At 37.7% G+C, this 18,982-nt stretch overlaps 1 protein-coding gene across 1 annotated transcript in view; it reads left to right on the top strand.

Moving 5' to 3' along the window:
- The window catches only part of PARD3B (par-3 family cell polarity regulator beta), a 1,280,476-nt gene that overhangs the window by 1,082,661 nt on the left and 178,833 nt on the right, over positions 1-18,982 (top strand). Inside the window, exon 20 of the mRNA XM_001365888.4 lies at positions 7,583-7,885. Within this exon, the coding sequence (XP_001365925.2) occupies positions 7,583-7,885 (303 nt within the window). The remainder of the gene's footprint in view (positions 1-7,582; positions 7,886-18,982) is intronic.

The raw sequence follows: 18,982 nt of genomic DNA, 5'->3' as shown, positions 1-18,982 counted from the left end.
CTTGAAGCAACTGGGCCCCTTCTCTGGAACAAAAGAAAATCATAGCGACCTAATCACAGCTTTTGTTGGGAATTGATAGTAGAACAAAATATCTTCCCTGTCAAAAGGGAAAGTTACACAAAAGGTAGCTTTTATTCTCTAAAAACTAAAGTACTTCTTTGCTTCATATTGTTGCACTCATTTGGCCTCTTCCCTTCCTTCCCCCCAACTCCCCCTAATCCCCATAAAATCCCTACTGCCCTTTCCCACTTGGTACCTTGGCAGTTCTGTAGCACAAAAAATATGAGACAGTGAGGCAGCTTATTAGAAAAGGTGTTGGATTTGGAATCAGAATGATCTGAAATTGAATGATGCCAGAGACACTAGTTATTTGACTCTGGGCATGCCCCTTCCCTTCTCTCATCCGTCCTCAGCTTCCTCATCTATAAAATGGGATAATAGTATCTACTTCACAGGGCTTTTATTCGGCTCAAATGAGACAATGTGTACTTTCATTTTACTCATCCTTCTCCCTAGTAATTTTGCAGCCAGACATTGAAAAACCTTAATTCTTGGGTCTTTTAATTCCTCAGCATCCTTTAATCCCATGCCTTCTGCCTCCAGTCTACCACAACCACCCACAGAAATATTCAAACATAGATGCTTTGTGCCCAAACTGAATTTTTCCTGGTACCAAAATTCTTTGTGATGTCTCTATATTCTGATGTTACAAAAATTAATAAAAACCTTGGGGAGAGTAGGAGGTAGGATAGAGAGGCAAATAGATTTTCCAAGGCAAATGATTTATTTTTGTTTCTTAAGAAACAAATATTTTAATGGTATTTGAAATACCAGGAAGTCTAGTAAATAACAGATTATCACTCTGTCCACAAGATGAAACACTAGTTAAGAATTTCTATTGAATATAATCCTGTATGATTTTCTCCTTCTGTCAATCATAGAAAATCTCCCCAAGATAATGAAGGCTTTTGTCTAGTCCTTTTAACATTCTATGGTTACCAATGTAGCCCTCATTATGTTGTCAGTTCCTTTTTTTAAAAAACAAAATAATAATAACAACTAGCATTTATATAGCATTTTAGGGTTTACACAGCACTTTCCAAATATTTCTTTTGACCTCACAAGCATCCTGGAAGTTAGATACTATTTTTGTCCCCATTTCACAGATAAGGAAACTGAGGCTTGAGAGATTAAGTGATTTTCCTAGGGTTACATAGCCAGTAAGTTTCTGAAGCTGGATTTGTTCTGAGGTCATCCAGATTCTAGTAACATACATTCCCTCAAGGATCTCTTTTATACTACCTTTGTGCACAAGTAGTTTTTGGTCATCTGCTGCACCTATAGTCATCCTATATCTTTCCACTTGAGTACCAATCTATACTATTGGAAGGAGTATTTACAAATTATGAGATCACACATCTTCCCACTAAAGCATTCCATAAAAGTGAAGTGATATCATGGCATGATATTTAATATGATCATAGATTAAAAGCTAGAAGGGAAATAAGAGGCCAGTAAATCCAACATCCCTATTTTTCAGATGAAAAAATTGAAACCCACAGAAGGCAAGTTACTTACCCAGGGTTACACAGTAAAAAATGCATAAGAAAAATTTGGAACCCAAGTGTTCTGACACTAAATCAAGTGCACTAGTCACTCCACCAGGTTGACTTTATTCATTGGAGATATCAGAATTCCCATGTTCTAGTTTCAGATATCTTGGGCAGATTATTTCACATCTCTGAACCTTAGTTTCCTTATCTGAAAAATGAGGGAGTGCTGCTGAATGACCACTAATATTTTCTTTTGCTTTATTGTCCTAGTTTTGAAAATCTGGAGATGATAAATTAAACCTCAGTAATTTGGTTTTAATTCAAAGAAGTCCAGGCTGTTTTAAAGGCAGCTTAGCATAGAAGATAGAAAATGGCTTACCATCTCTCTTGAGAGGGAATGGGGAAAAAGAGGGAGGAAATTCAAGACTCAAAACATTTTTAAAAGGTTAATAATTATCTTTACAAGTAGTTGGGGAAAAATTAAATTAAATTAAAGATATCTAAAAAAGAAGAAAAGAAAGTAGGTCTTAGAATCAATCTACCTCCAATACACATCAGCTTTTTGACCTTTAGACAAGTTTCTAGTCCCTGGGTATCCAATGGCAGCTCTCTACTCCAAATGGCAGGATAGGGACTGACTTGCATGAGCTGAGGGAATTTCCTTACTGGGATTCCTTATGCCATTGAAATCACTGGAACCAATATCCCTCTTAACCTCTCTCCCAAGATTTAGGATTTAATATTTTTAAATACATAAAGGAATTATGAACAATTAGAATAATTCTAATTAGATTATCAATTATTGGTATACAGAAAGGCACTTTAAAAGAGTTTATCCTCTTTGGCAGTTTAAACATTACCCAGAAAACTTCTTTGTCCTCTTAATTTGTTTAGCAAATACTTCCTTTATCAGGATGGGTGGAAACTTCACCCCACAGCCTCTTCATAACTGCAGAGAAGTGAAGAATTGCTAGGGTCCAAATTCCTGGATTGCTCTAAACCAGTGATGGTGAACATTTTAGAGATGGAGTGCTGGGTCCCATTCCCACCTCATCCCCAGAGTGAGTGTTTTACCTCCCTCCCCCCCCCACAGACCTTGTGCCATGCCCTTCCCTGCCACTAATTGCCAAATATCCCCCACCCCGTTACCATACATAAGGGAGGGAAAAAGCATTCTGATTGGGCTTCTGGGCATAGGGGTGAGTGAAGTGAGGCATTTCATCAGGGAATGTAAAGTTCATTTGCTCTGCTCCCCTACAGCTCTACTGCCTGTGAGCTACCCACTTTACCCCCTGTGCATTCCCATTGGGCTGCTGGACAGAGGGGCAAGTGATATGAAAAAATGTCATCAGGCACAGTGGAGGGTGGGAAAGGAGCAGCTCTGTCCAAGTCCCTTTTCCTCCTTAACAATGAACTCTGAGGAAGGTGGCATTGTGCCCACAGAGAGTGCTCTGCACCCATGCCATAGGTTGACCATCATTCCTTTAAAATTTGCAAAAGAAAGTCAGGCAGAGTCTCTCAACTCATCAAATAACAGGTGGAAAACAAGCAATTATTTGAAAAACAGTCCCAAGATTTTTCTATTTTTCTAAACCCTGCCACTCTTAAAGCAAACATTTAATTGTTTCTGATGTATACAAAGGAATCTGATTTAATGTTCTGGGGATACTTCTTGAACAGCCAAAGGATACAAAGCTGCTGTTTAGATTCTCAGGTAGTTCAAAATTACCTTTAGGAGACAGAATAACTATAGATGAAATAGCCAAGTATGTATGTAACTAGAGGGAGAAAACAGAATATTGTAGGTGGGATAGGGCATTGGTACTTGGGGGGAACCTTGGAGAGCTCCTGGAAGAGGTGCCTTTCTATTTGGATTTGGAAAGGTTTGGAATTCATGGGAAGAAAAGAGCAGATTGGCAAGGGTAAAGGTAAAATGTAATATTGGGAGAAAGAATGAATGAGAAGCATTTGTTATATGATAGTGCCATGATAAAGTCTGGCTACACAAGTACAAGCAAGACAGTTTCTGTCTTCAAGAAGCTTACATTCTAATCGAAGAAGACAATGAAAGAAGAGGAGGAGTTAGGGTCATCAAAATAAAAAAAAAGTGAATGGAGTCATAAAGCAGTTGATTGACTCTACTTTTCAGTAAGAGTAGTATGGGTTTATTACAATTCCCACATTTGGAAGAGGGAGGTGGGTGAGAGTGTGGATCATATGGCAAGAAATTGACTAGAATGTAGTAGTAGTAGCATTGTGAGTTTAAATTAGCCTAGTTATGGTGTATGTTTACCAATAAAAAATCAAGAGTCAGGGCATGCATGGCTAATGGGAAAGAATGGCACATAGGAATGACACAGTAGGATGGTCCTAGAACATCAGAAGCAGCATGGTAACTTTGGGCTAGATTAACTATGCTAAAGGAGCAATAAATCAGGTTCCCGAAGACTTAAGAGTCTTGAACTAGAAAGACTCTGAACCTCTCAGATCCTTAGGTTCCTTACCTGTAAAATAAAGATTTTGGCAGCCAGATATTCCCTAAGTTTCCTTCCAACAATGATACTACAAAAAATTTATGCCATTAGGACCAAAGGTTGCAAGGAGCAAGATCCTTCCAGACACTAACTTCACTGAAAATATAGAATTCATGTGGGTAAAAATAAAGATAAGAGGGGCAACGAGGTAGCACAGTGGAAAGAGCACCAGGTCTGAAATCCAGGGGGATCTTGATTCTTATCTGGCTTCAGATCCTTTCCAGTCTGGGCAATTGTCTAGCCATTGCCACTCATATCAGAATTTATACTAAAAAGGTTAAGTGAGAAAGGGAAGGGTGGGGGAAGGAGGAAGTTAGGGAGACTGGGAGAGGACAGTGGTTAAAAGGTGTTTTGATATAAGATATAGAATTTAGATTTGATAGATGAGTGCCTTGAAGTGGTCTCTAAGGGACTTTTCTAACTCTATATGGTCCTATGATTGGTGATGCTTAGGAATAGAAATGTCAAAATCTTCCAAGTTGTGATATTAAAATATTAAGTTGTGATTGTTGTCAGAGGCAACTGTACTGTAGTCATCTAGACAGAGAATGAAAGTCCAGGAATGGAAAAGAGTATTTCTCCTATGACATTTCTGGAGAGAGTTTCTTCAACCCCCATAAACCCCATTTCAAATATTTTCTTATCCTACCTCCCCCTCAACAGGAGTTCCTGATATATGGCATAATAATTATGGCTCAGAGAAACGACTATTTTACCTACTGAGTGATTAATATGAAATTAGTTACTTGAAGATTCACTGGTGCAGAGATGATCAAGGGGGAATTTGCTTTTGTTTAAAAGGGAAGGCTACATGGTAAAATAATATTTGGCATATACAAAGTATTACCTTTCATCTGAGGATCTCAAAGTACTTAGCAATCACATTCAAGACACACTTAAAGAAAAAAAACCTAAACAGAAAATATCTGATCGTATAACAGATTTATTGGACTAGATATTAACTCTACATTTCTGCTTTTTTAAAATGAAGCTTAGTGTTTTCCTCTTGCATTAATTCGTAACTCTAACCCCATGTGGGATGTGTGAAATATTCATCTTTATGCTGAATGATTTCTCTTAAAGGCACCCTGTATAAGAAGGATAGCAACCATACAGAAGAATCTTTTACCCCCTTACCTTATTGATGTTTTTGGCTTTATTTGCAATGGAAATCCATCCCTATCATCTTAGTGCAGCAAGTGTTCACTGACAGTGGAATCCGTATTGTCCCTGGAAAGATGGTTTTGTTACAGAAATAGATCAAGTTAGCATCTTTATAAAAATTATTCAAAACAAAATATCTGTGAAGCCACAACTAACAGGAATTGGAAAAGGACAGCAGGATCCCTCTACTAAGGCCCTGCTGTGTAATATTTCTTTCATCTTACTTCAAAATCCCTTGGAGAATGGAGTTATCTTTCACATATTTTCTTCCACTCACTAATTACTTACTTGTAGGGTTCATAGTTTGCAAAAGAGAAAGGCAATAATTGCTACTGGTAGTTTTCATTTGTGTTGAGTAGAGATGCTGACTTAGCTTTAGATCCATATCTTTTTTTTGTCTTTCCCATCCTTACATACTTGGGATGGAAGAGGGGAAGAATCTGGTTCTTCTCTCAGGCAAGGAAGTACCTTGAAAGGTTAGAAAGTCTAAAGTGCTCCATAACTTTTACAGAAGATTTGATGTTTTCAAAGGAAATCCAATTCTGACATACATTCAAAAAATTGTCTTTTGGTTTGAGAAAGAGGAAAGAGGATAGCATTGTGATTTCACAGACCAGAAGCAAAGTGAATCTTCAAAATAAATGTTTTAAAAAACAAATGAAAAAATCATCTTTAACCAATGCCCTGGACATATCTTTGAACTGAATCCTTGGGGCCTGCAAAAGTCTTGTATTCACTGACTCTGTGGTTTCAAGGTCTGTCATCTCTTTACACTTTTCCTCTATGATGCATTCCACTTTCTCTATCAGTCCTCCTCTTCCACTAGAATTTAAATCATCATGCTTTTTGTACCCTTTACAAAAAAATACTTTACTCATGCAAAAATACTCTATTTTCATCTTGATACTGCTCACCTCAAACTATCAGCAACATTAACGTTATCCAATAATATACTACTGAATTTTTCTATTTTATCAAATGACCAAAAATTCAAGAGATCTACTGGTTGCTGGATGAAGTTTCAAATTCTAAAGCTGCAAATGGATTTGAAATTCACCTAAATTTTTTTCCCTTTCCTTATTCCCAATAGATTATACAATGGCACCGATTAGCAGCAGCATTTTGAAATACCACTTAAGACTTTATCACAGTGGAGTCCTGCCAGTAATAGTCTTTAATTCACTTATATGTGCCAATTCATCTCTGTCAGGATCCTATTAATTTCCTCCCTGTTTTACTCTGTCCCTAGCCCCTATATAATGAGGCACCATGCTCCCCATTTATGGAACCAAAAAAATTAAAATCTCTTGTAAATGACTTCTGATCTACTGCTTTTAGTGACCAGGCTGCCTCCCCACTTCCTTTTCATGTTTAATTCATTCTTTGCAAGCTCATTTCTCTAGAAGCCTACAGGAAGATCAAACTGCCAAATGGTGAACTCATAGGAAAAGAGTAGGAATTCGGGTTAACTGTTTAACTGTTTTAATCTTTGGTCTCGCATTGAGGAATACTTTCCAGACTATCACACTCAAGACACACTCTACACAAACACAGTCAACATTGACTGAATGAACATTAATGAAAACCAAACTCTTGATGTTCAGTCATCCCATATCAGTGGGCAAGATGTCAAATACCCATAACATTGTCTTAGCATGGGCAGCTAAGGAGCACCATAGACAGACAGATGGACCTGGAGTCAAGCAGATCTGAATTCAAATCTGGCCTTGGACACTTTCTACCTCTGTGACCCAACACAAGTCATTTAATCGCTATTTGCTTATTTCCTTATATGTAAAATGGAGATAATAATAGCAATTATCTTCCAAGGTTGTTGAGAGGACAGGATGATATAATCTGTGTAAAGCACTTTGCAAACCTTTAAGGTAGTATTTTAGTGCTATTTGCTTATTATGTTATATTTATATTATATTATATTTAATATATATAGTATTAGTAAGGCAGTATAGTATTTTAAATACTATGTAAATGCTACATATTATTATCACTATTATAAACCTAAACACCCTAAAACAACCACAGAGCAGAGCTATTATCTAATGGGTTATACTCTGGACATTTCTGTTGATGATGGTCTAAAATAAAAAGAAAGAAGTGGAGAGTGAGATCTCATCTCAGACACAGAACTCTTTCCTGCCTGTAGCCAGAGACACCATTTTCAAGTTCTTATCTTAATCAATACCTAATCAATATATTCCTATTCCATTTCTACAGTAGTATATGTTTTGGGTGACACTTTTCTATGCTGGTATGGAATTGTTATGGCCATATTAAACTCACCCCTCTGTTCACTTACTCTGCATTTTTCAGAATTGGAGCAAAACACCAGGAGCTGCGAGAAAAACAGGCAAGAGGGCTTATTGATTATTCCGCTGGCCTCCTAGGAACCCTTCATGATATGGATGATGATGAAATGGATCCTAATTATGCCCGAGTGAACCATTTCCGGGATACTTATGTACCAGCTGGTGTCTACAGGTCATCATCGCCACCAAGGATCGGGACGTTGGGCTACCTACGGGATGGACCTCCACTGTCCCTAGAGAAGGACCCCTTGGAGGGGCTCTATGCAAAGATCAACAAGCCCTACCATCCTCAGACTCTTGCTGACAGGTAATGAAATCAAGTAGAAGTCCAAAGTCATTCTAAATCAACAGGGTCACAGAAGGGCTGTCTGATGTTGAATGAGAACAAGAATTGGACCTACTGATGTCAAATTCTTAAAAACAAAACAAAAATAAAGCCCTTCGTTCTCTTGAAAGTGATATTCAGTGGCTACCTTAGACAAGGGCTATGTTTTGACTTAACTTGAAGCTGTCAAGCATCCAAAAATAAAGCTAACAAATAATAGTAATAAGGCACACTGAACAGACAATAGATGAATTCAGAGAGCAAAGTCCCTGTTGCAAAGAGCTGACAATTTATGCAAGAATATTATGACAGAGCTGATAATGACAAACGTTCAAAGAGCATTGGGTTTTTTTTCCTCTCAAGAGTCTTACAGTGAAGAGCTTAGACTGAGAGAAGGTGGCATGAAATCTGGAGTAGGCAAATTAAACACAATGAGTGATGAAATGGAAAGCCATTCATTGCAAAGAAGGGAAAGTGAGAAGGGATATTATTAAACCTTCTAAAGCAGTATAACTGAGGGGGAATCAGAGGGCAGTGAGTAAGAGAACTTTGGAAACCAAAAAAAAAAATCTACATTTCACCCACAATGAGAACAAAACCTGAACAGCTATGCATGAATAGTTGAAGATGTAAAAGCAGATAATCTTAGTTATAGAAAAGGATGATGTAACCAAAGATCCTTTTCCTTTAGGAATCTAAAGATGTTGAAATAAGAGTGTCATTCTGTATGCTTAGCAGAGAGGAGAATAAAATGAAATTCATTGTAGTGTGGAGGGCTGATCCTAAAAAATAGTAATCATTCACATTGTAGGTGGGGCTTCTGGATTTTACACACGTACCAAAGGGGTTGACAATCTTTCGTTCCATTTTGTTTTGGTACATTCCAGTGCGAGCAAGGAAGAGGAAAGCAGGGAGTGTGGTAGCCCCAAGGAGTGAGCTCTTACTTGAGAGCAAAAAAACCTTGTTTTCCAGATTTCTTTTGGTCCTGACAACCACCCAGTGCCCATTAGTAACCAGCTTTTGTGTGATAGCATGATATATTGCATATGTTTACAGTTTACATTTCCCCAGCTGTGTGATATTATGCACTTTCAATTAGGTTGGGGAGAGGGAAGGAAATCATGGCATTTTTATGCAGACTGTAAAGTGTAGCTTCACAAGACTGATTACCTTTCAGAGTCTTTCCAATAACCAAGTGGGAAGGAAGGAGCAATTTTTAATCCTTACTGTCAAGTTTCCAGGTTGATAGTATTAAAGAAAGATGGTCAAGTTTTTCTTTGAGGTAAAAAGAAAATATAAATTCCTGTGACTCAGTGATACAGTCATTAAAACTAGGCTGCTAATTCATTGCCACCCCTTGAATCACCTGGTAAGAGAAAACCATTTTTATTCTTAAGCCATACTAACAAAAGATATATAAATACTGGATATGAGAAGGTTCTGGGCAGGCCTATGGTCATTAGAATCCATTCTAAATGCAGAGAGGACACCCCCAACCAAAGTCCCCAGCCAGTTCTGATCCAACAGAGAACTGCTGTCCAGCAAAGCCACTGAGCCACAGGCCTTCCATAATTGTTTTTCATATTTCCCATGAATCAGGAACTTCTTCTGAAGTTTCTGGAAAGTAATTTTAATTTTGTCTTTATTGTCAGACTTGTGAGTTGATGCAGAAACTCATCTTCTTCAACCCCATTATTCTCCCAATGAGGCAAATCATAGATTCAAAGCATCATAATTGCAGGTGATCCAAAAAAGCATGTTAATCATAGAAGCATAGTGGATGTCGGTGGGCTTTAGTGTATTACTAATGAGAATTTGCTTAAGGAAGTAATATTAAAGATATCATCAGTGAAAGATATCATCAGAAAAGGAGGTAGGCTGGTTGTGAATTTAGGGAGATGAAGGCTTCCATCACCCCAAGTACTTCTTTGGTGGAGGATTTATGGAAGGACAGAGACAAGAATGACAAAGAATAAGAAAATGAATGACTTCCAAGGTACACCCATAGAGGAAGGAGACACAGCCATAAGTTTCTTTTTGTTTGCCTGTTATTGATGGGTTTTGCTTTTTCGTTACCAACATTTCCAGATTACCCCTACTCTTTGAGAGATCTCTTGTAACAGTAAAACAATAAAACCAACAGTAACAATCTCCTTTCAAAGTGCTTCACACTTTTCACTTCTGGTGTAACCCCCAAATTCTACTTTTAACCTTTTTTTTTAATGAAGAAAAATCTATTTTCTCTCCCTTCCATCTCCCACTCCATTGGGAAAGAAAAAAGAAAAGAAAATTGCTTTTAACAGATATGCATAGTCAAGCAAAACAAATTCTGTTTTGTCTGGGTAAAAAAAATATCTCTGTCTCATTTTGCACCTTAAATCTATCTCCTCCCTGTCAGGAGGTAAATAGTATGTTTCATCATCGATCCTCTGGTATCATGGATGGTCATTGTATTGATCATAGTGCTTACGGCTTACAAAGTGGTTTTGTCTTTGTACAGTTGTCATTGTTATCGTACAAGTTGTTCTGGTTATTTCATTCTTCATCAGTTTATAAAAAGTCCTTAAAATTGTCCATCTTTATAATATTGACATTATGCTATAAATTGGTCTTCTGATTCGGCTTACTTCCCTTTACATCAATACATATTAGGTCATTCTGTGTCCCTTAGAAATTATCTATTCCCTCATTTCTTAGACCACAATACTGTTCTGCTACATTCGTATACCTATTCAGCCACTCCTCATTGATGGGCATCCTTTTTATCTGGCAGTTTCTTCTGCCACCGCCAAAAAAGCTGCTAAAGATTTTTGGGTATGTGTAAATGTAGAAACTTTTCTTTGATCTTTGATGGGTATAGGTCCTTCCAGCAGTGGTGTAGCTGGGTCAAGGAGTCCATCAGTTTTGAAAACTTATCTTAATTAACATCCACTCTAGACATATATATATTTAAATACATCCTGCCCAACGTAGATTACCTAATTGTCTTGGCTTCCATTATTTTAAAAAACGAAATCTAAAACCACTTTAGCTATAAGTTAAAATTACCTTACACAGTGATATTGGGTTCATAGAATTCAGAGCTAGGTTTAAAACAGTCTGACCCCTTCTCATTTCACAAAGGGGGAACTGAGGTCTCCAGAAGCTGTGTCTTGGCCACAATTTTGGAGATTCCCCAAATTTTAATTACAATTACACTTAAACTCTGGCTTGGCTTTGCTTGGATCTTTATCATTTATTTTTAAGTATCATTTGGTATTCACTCTTGCTCTATAAGTCTCTCCATGGCATTTAGCCAAAAAGCAATAAAATTCTAACTTGGCTTGGCCATGACTGAATGAATATAAAAAGGGTGAGTCAGCGAAATGGATACACACAGGAGTAATTGGAGACAAGGCAGATACCAGAAGGTAACTGCTAGTAAGAGTACATGAGCTGCTGTGACTTTCCCTGGCAGGCTCCAGGCTCCAATCGCCATAAGCGACGGAATGGAAACCCAGAGGCAACGAGGCAGTCTTATACTTTGTCTATACAGTGAAGTGAGATAAAATCCTTATTATTCTGAAGTCAGTATAGCAAGGTGTTTCACCATCAAAAAGTCATTAAGTCTGGAGCAGCTATGTGGCTCAGAGGTTCGAGAGCCAAGGCTAGAGCCTGGACGGTCCTGGGTTCAAATATGACCTCAGACAGTTCCTAGCTGTGTGACCCTGGGCAAGTCATTTGACCACCATTGCCTTGCCCTTATTGCCCTCCTGACTTAGAACTTATACTTAGTGTCAATTCTAAGACAGAAGGTAAGGATTTTTTAAAAAGGTAATTAAATTAAATTATCCACACTCAGATCAAGTGACTCATCCATTATAATGCAGTTTGGTCTTAAATGGCTTTATATATAACACAGGTCAAATTCATTTTAATTCAACAAACATTTACTAAACCCCGACTATGTACAAGGACATGGCAGTGAGGTGGCAGCTCTGGAGTCAGGAAGACTTGAGTTCAAATGCAGCCTCATATTCTTACTAGCTCTGTGTCCCTGGGCAAGTCACTTAGTCTTGTTTGCTTCAGTTTCCTCATCTGTAAAATGAGCTGGAGGAGGAAATGGAAAAAAAAAATTCTAAAAATTCTAAAAACTCCTGCCTGTATTAAGAGAATATTTTTCTCCATTTTCCTAGCTGTGGCTCTTAATTTTGCCATTTAGAGCAACTTAAAATAAATCTAATCATTCTTTCATATGACAACCTCATAAAAGTTTAAAGATAAATATCATATCAATTCCATTTAATTAATATTTATTGATTTTAATACTAGACTCTGGAGATACAGAGACAAAAATACTGCAGTGCCTTCCCTCAAGGAGCTTATGATCTACTAGAGAATACAACATGCATATAAGTGAAGCAAGTATAAGATAATTAGAGAAGCGAGAGCATTAACTATTGTGGGAAGGAGAAAAAGGCTTGGCAGCAGCACCATGGTCAGGGAGAGGGAAGGAAAGAAACGCATAAGAAGCTTCAAAACCCAGGAGGCTTTGAACTCCCCATGACAAGCTCAGGGCAAGGAGTCAGCAATGAGCCCCTCTTTGAATAAGCATCAGTTCTGAATGAAAGGAGCCCCCTGCTTGGTTCTTCTGACTGGCTCAGGGCCACAGCTTTGCCACTGCATCCTCAACTCAGCTGCCAACTTCTGCCTCCTCTTTCTGACCCATTAGCTCAGAAACCTGCTATCCCTGGTCACTGAGCCCATATTCCAAATGACTGATTGATATGTGTCTCCTCACTGAGTGAAGACGGCTTAGCCACAAATTTTAATCCTGTTACTCAGCTTGAGAAATCCTACCTGTTAGAGAACAGGTGAGTGGCTCAGTGGATAAAGAGCTGGGTCTGGAGACAAGAGGTCCTGGGTTCAAATTTGACTTCAGACACTTCCTAGCTGTGTGATCTTGGGCAAGTTACTTGGCCCCAATTCCCTGTCCTTTATGGAACCAATACATAGTATCCTCTAAGACAGAAGGTAAGGGTAAAAAAAAATCCTCCCTAGTGCCATGGCTGACCCCTCTTAATCCAAGCAGATCACATCCTTGATCCCACTCAGGAGCATAATCAAAGGAGCATAATATACTTAAAAGTGTACAAGTGGAGATTTTTTAGAGATTTTTCTGTTTACCACATAGAAAAAATAATTTTTTTTAAATCTGGGGATTGGGGGAGAGAATAGAAAAAACAACCCTAAGTGTGAAGGAAGACTTCCTGGAAGAAATAAAGAGATTTGAGCTGAGAGGCAGAGTTGAATGAGACTGGGTTCTAAACATGGGAGATAAATTAGGTGAATACATGGAGATGGGAAATGAGATTGTGACTTTGGGAAACTGCTAGTAGTCCAGTTGGTCAGGAACCCAGAACACACTGGAAAGGCAGATCTGAAATCGAATAGGAAGAGCCTTAAATACCAAGCTGAATAATTTTTCTTATATTCTAGGGGCAATAGGGAGCCACTGAAGGTTGGGGGGGGGCGATGCAGGAATGAAATCTAAACAGCAATCACATTATGCTGCTCTTCAGTTATCCAGGATAAATTACATCGCCTCTCATCATGTGTATTTGTGAAATTCAAGAAGCTACCATGTGTATAATCAGAAAGAAAACAGTAAATCAAACAGTGATCTCTAGTCACATGACCATGCAGTCCAGTCAGTGTCCAGTTGGCTCAATTGATTAAGTATGGCTCTGATGAAACAAGGTCATAGGATTATCCCATATGGACACTTCAGCACTCACTTATTCTAAAACCATTTCTAACCTCAGCCAGTCTTCTAACAAATATATTGTGCTGATTATAACAAGAACTACGAGAGTATTGATCAATGCAAAACAATGAAAAAAACTAAAATAACACCTAGCATTTGGTTGGCATTTTGTTTTGCAAAGTTATGTTTTCTATTGCCTTCAAACATATTATTTCATTTGGTCTTCACAACTATTAGAAAGATGCTATTATTAAATGAGATTTGTTTGCAAGTTTCTATTTCATTATTATTTTTTTGCCAATTGTATGTATTAACAAATTTCTACAGAAGTTTTCTACAATTATATGATCCATCTTGTCTCCCCTCACTTCCCTTTCCCCTCCTAGTACTGGCAAGTGATTCAATCTGGGTTATAGATGTATTATCATGCCAAACATAGTTCTATATTGTTCATTTTTACAAGTGAATAATCATATAAAACCAAAACCCTGAAACATATATCTAACTAAACAATTGAAAAATCATATGCTTTCATTTGCATTCCTACTCCAACAGTTCTTTCTCTGGAGGTGGGTAACATTCTTTTTCATAAGTCTCTCAGAATTGTCCTGGATCAATATTGCTGAAAGTAACTAAGTCTGTCATATTTGATGATTCCAAAATATTACTGTTACTGTATACAATGTTCTCCTGGTTCTACTTATTTCACTCTGCATCAGTTCATGTAGATTTTTCCACTCCTTTCTGAAATCATCTTGCTCATCGTTTCTTATAGCACAATAGTATTCCATCACCATCATATACCACAATTTGTTCAGCCATTCCTCAGTTGAGAGACACCCCTTCAATTTCCAATTCTTTGCTACCACAAAAAGAATAGCTATACATATTTTGTACAAGTAGGTCCTCTACCCCCCTTTTATCTCTTTGGGATACAGACCTAGCAGTAGTATCGCTGGATCATTCTTTTATAGCCCTTTGGGCATAATTCCAAATTGCCCTCCAGAATTGTTTGATCAGTTCACAACTCCACCAACAATGCATTAGTGTCCCAATTTTGCCACATCCCCTTCACCATTTATCACTTTACTATCATATGGCCAATCTGATAAGGTGTTGAGGTGGTACCTTAGAGTTGTTTTAATGTGAATGTCTCTAATCAAGAGGGACTTAGAATATTTTTTCATATTATTATTGATAGCTCTGATTTCTTTAGCTGAAATAAATTAGATACTATTGTCCTCATTTTACAGTTGAGGAAATGCCAGTAGATAGAGGTTAAGTGACTTGCCCAGGATCACACAGCTGGTAATAAATTTGAATATTGAGTTGTATAGAGGTTGGACCTCCTAACTCCAACATTTACCCACCTAGCCAACTCCTTACATTTCAGAATAGGTTCCCAACTACTAATGTTGTTGGTAACATTATGTATGAAATAAATGTTACTGTGCATAGGAATCTACTTTTGGTAACTTTATTTCATATATAACAATTTATAATTAGATGATATAAAACTTGCTTCCCAAAGGCTAACAAAATTTGCTACCATATTCTCCTAGAATGTGAGACATATTTAGAGGATGTTGATCCAGAAGGTAAATTAAAGTCCCATGATAACTAGAAGAGTTTCCTGGAATATCAGACTACTTGTTTCTACCCCACCCCCATCCAAAAAAAATAATAAAGTACAGTAAAGTACAAAAGATATAAACAAATTCTGCAAATCACTGGACAAGTAGATATTCAAGTTCCAACTGGGATTAGTCATCCAGTCTTGGTTTAAAGAACTTTTTTAGCTCAGAGATAAAATGTTTCATTCTGACTAAGTTCTAAGATCCTCTGACTATAGAAACTGAAAACCATTCATTTTCCAGAAGTTTTTAGAAACCCTGAAAATTAATGGTCAAGGAAATCCTGGGGTAAAGGTGCTGAGGGAAAGCAGAAGTGTTAAAAGGAGAGCTTTGGGATGAGGTGTTAATCATATAGGCAAAGCCAGGTGTGAATACCACCTTCTGTTCTTGAGGGAAAACAGAATCATTGATATTTCTTCGCCCAAAGAAATTTTGTTCATTTTCAAGGTTAAACACTTCATTTAGCAGTAGATCAGTCATATAATCTAGCATTCTGGGTTCTGTGTTTGGCACAATCCCTTTCCCCTTTAGATTCTTCTCTCCAGCTTTCTCCCTTGAGTTCTCCCATCCTTTCTCTTTCCCTCTCCTTCTCCCCCCTCCTCTTTCTCTCTCTTGTGATTTTTCCCTGTTAATTTTACTTCAGATTAATGACTTTTGAGCTCTCACCTCTGACTCACAATGTATGACGTTGTGTAGGGACTTGAACAGTGAATAAAGTAAATGACTTAGAGATGTGTGGGTTTTTTTTTGTTTTGTTTCAACAAACAGAACAAGGATGAACTCATTTCAGGCTGGGAATCCCAGTTATAAGTGTCATTACCATCGAGAATTAAAATTCATCAGTTGAACCAAGCAATCAGGGAATTTTTTTTTGTCAAAGAATGTATTATCATCAATTTTTTAAATGACTTTTAAACAATAATGAGAATCCTCTTAATGAAAGAATTTCCATGGCCAGATAAGTGCTAATAATAACTGATATACCATTAACTGTACTTTCCTCACATCCTTTCCTCCTAAAATTTGATATTCTCATTAATTTTTTCCTTCTTCTGGGATTCCCACTCATGGGATTATACAAATTCTCTTCCCTTGCCCTAGCAGTTTACAGTGATACTAAGTACAGGCCCCCTTCCTTTATAATTTACATGTGAGATAAGAGTGAAAGTAATTGGTGGGTGCCCAAAGATGATAAATTGCCACCTTCATCCCCTTTGCCCCGGCCACCCGTTAGGAAGTAGAAAAGGAAAGCTTGCCACCCTGGGTCACTCTGATTTGTTTAAGCAAGCATTTATGCAGATACTAGAGTCTAATAACTAGGCCATAACTTGTGTTGATATGTGTATATCCCTGTTCAGAGGAGCTGAAAGTGCTTTAGTAAACATTCATCTCGTTAATCCCCATGACAGCTCTGAGAGGTAGAAGGAGGTGGAAGGCAGGGCTTTATTTTCATCACCCTTTGGACATCTACATAGGGAGTGGCAAAAGAAGGAACAAGATTGAGTAATGAGAAAATCTAGAAAAGATCCTGCTGGTCCTCCCAGAATGGGGCTGAGATTATGAAGGGATAATAATGGTAATGTGTTGTCCGCCATGTTTTGAAGACTGTGATGGCCCTGACCCACCATCAGAAGGAGATTGAAAGACTTGGCACTACCATCAGACTTGAATTCAAATTATGTTTCTGTTTTTTCCCTACCAAGGTAATCTTGGGCAAGTCTTGAAACCTCTTTGTTCCTCAGTTTCCTCATCTGTCAGGTTGGGCATCAGGACTTTACAGTCCCTTCCAACTCAGTCTATCATCCCAGGAGTCTGTGACAGAGACTTTGAGTTGTTATTTTCTTTTTCTTTTTTATTTTCATAGTTTTATCCACTCACTTACCCTCAGCCTCTTTTGTGACCTGTGGTTTGCCTAAGTCTGCTGGGCCATGCCACATACCTTTTCATTACAGTCTTTGCCTGCATTAAGAATCGATTCCAGAGGGCCCTGCTTATAATTTCTCCATTTAATGCAATGTGTGATCAAAAATAGGTCATTGTTAGGTCAATTCTTCCCTCATATGTATCTTTTCAAATAATAAATAATCAGGAGAATTAGAAAGGGGCATTGAAAAGATAGTTTTGCTGTTAGCCTTCATAAATAACCAATTTCCTAAATAGACAGTTTAATATTTATATTCTTTGGATTTCCTTCCCCTGCCCCTTGGAGATCTGGCTTAGGACTGATATGAAGTATCCAGAAATAGAATGTAAATACTACCATTTTGCATAGGTTTTTAATCAGTCGTAGTAAAAACATCCTAGTTTCCCTTGAGTTTGGTAATACTTCAGCCCCTTGATATCATCAGGGATGAAGACTCTAAACGATCATCTGAGTACAAATATCAATAATATGGAAATAGGTCTTGATCAATGAAACATGTAAAACCCAGTGGAATTGTGCGTTGGCTATGGAAGGGGGTGGGAGGAGGGAAGAGAAAGAACATGATTCTTATAACCATGGAAAATTTTTCTTAATTAATAAATTAAATAAAATGTTTAAAAAGAAAATAATTTTTTTATTTAAACATTAAAAAAGTACTTCAGCCCCTTCCTGTCTAAATGGCCCTGATCATTTTGATTTAAAAGGGAAAACATAAAAAATAATTATACAGAATAAGATGACTTCTAGGAAGAGGTATCTGTTGGCATTAGTGAAATCAGTATACCATTAAACCATTCATAGGATCATAGATCTAGGGCTAAAAGTGCCATCTTTTCCAACCCTCTAATTTTACATGTGAGGAATCTGAGGTCAGTCTGAAGTTGGGTAGTATCTGCAGTGGGATTTGAACTCAAGACTTCTGACTGCAAAGCCAGTGGTGTCTCCACTTATGACATTGAAAATATTAAAGCAAAATAAAAGAGTCAGCAAGGGAGATTCTCTTCTCAATATTGACTTAGAAATTCTCAATAGCTGGTATGAAAACTAAGCCTTTCTTGGCACTCCTGAATCACTCTCTGGCTCATCCAAACTTTAAGCCATGATACTCTTTTTGCTTGTTCTCCTCTTTTCTCTGCCAGTCTCCAGCATCACTGTTAAAAATCCCAGGCTCACCTGAGTCCTTGCCTTAGCTAGAACCAACCCTGGGAGGTTCTATGCGTTTTCCTCAGAGTTTTCTCCCCTTTTACTTAACCAATATGAGTATTTGGGGCTAGTACCACCAGACAGAGTATATATTCTTGATGGAGGAGATGTTATCATTTCTGTACTAGCCTATGCCTTAGTGGATCCCATCAAACAAGTAATGGTCCAGCTTTAGCCATTTCTTCCTATTATCTGTCCCCTTGAATCTTGGACCACAATTTTTCACAATCCAATTTGGTTCCATCTCTCCTTCAAGAAGAGAGGCAGATATTGGTGGCTCAGCAAGGACCATAGGCATACGTTTAGTGTCTCTTCTATGACTGGCTCTCTAGAAATAAGGGAAATGATAATAAGAGATATTTATTATTATGGCGTTTGTATAGTGCTTTAAGGTTGGAAAAGTCCATGATACATATTATCTTATTTGATCCTCATAAAAACCCTGTGATGGAAGTGCTATTTTTTCCCCATTTTACAAATGAAAAGAGAGAGAGAGAGAGAGAGAGAGAGACGTAAAGTGACTTGCCCACACTTATAAAGTTAATGAATGTGTGAGGCAGGATTTCAATTTA

This window comes from Monodelphis domestica, chromosome 8 (genome assembly GCF_027887165.1).
Source record: "Monodelphis domestica isolate mMonDom1 chromosome 8, mMonDom1.pri, whole genome shotgun sequence".
NCBI classification, from domain to species: Eukaryota; Metazoa; Chordata; class Mammalia; order Didelphimorphia; family Didelphidae; genus Monodelphis; species Monodelphis domestica.
Note: the sequence above shows the minus strand (reverse complement) of the source record. Positions and strands in the feature narration are given on the sequence as shown.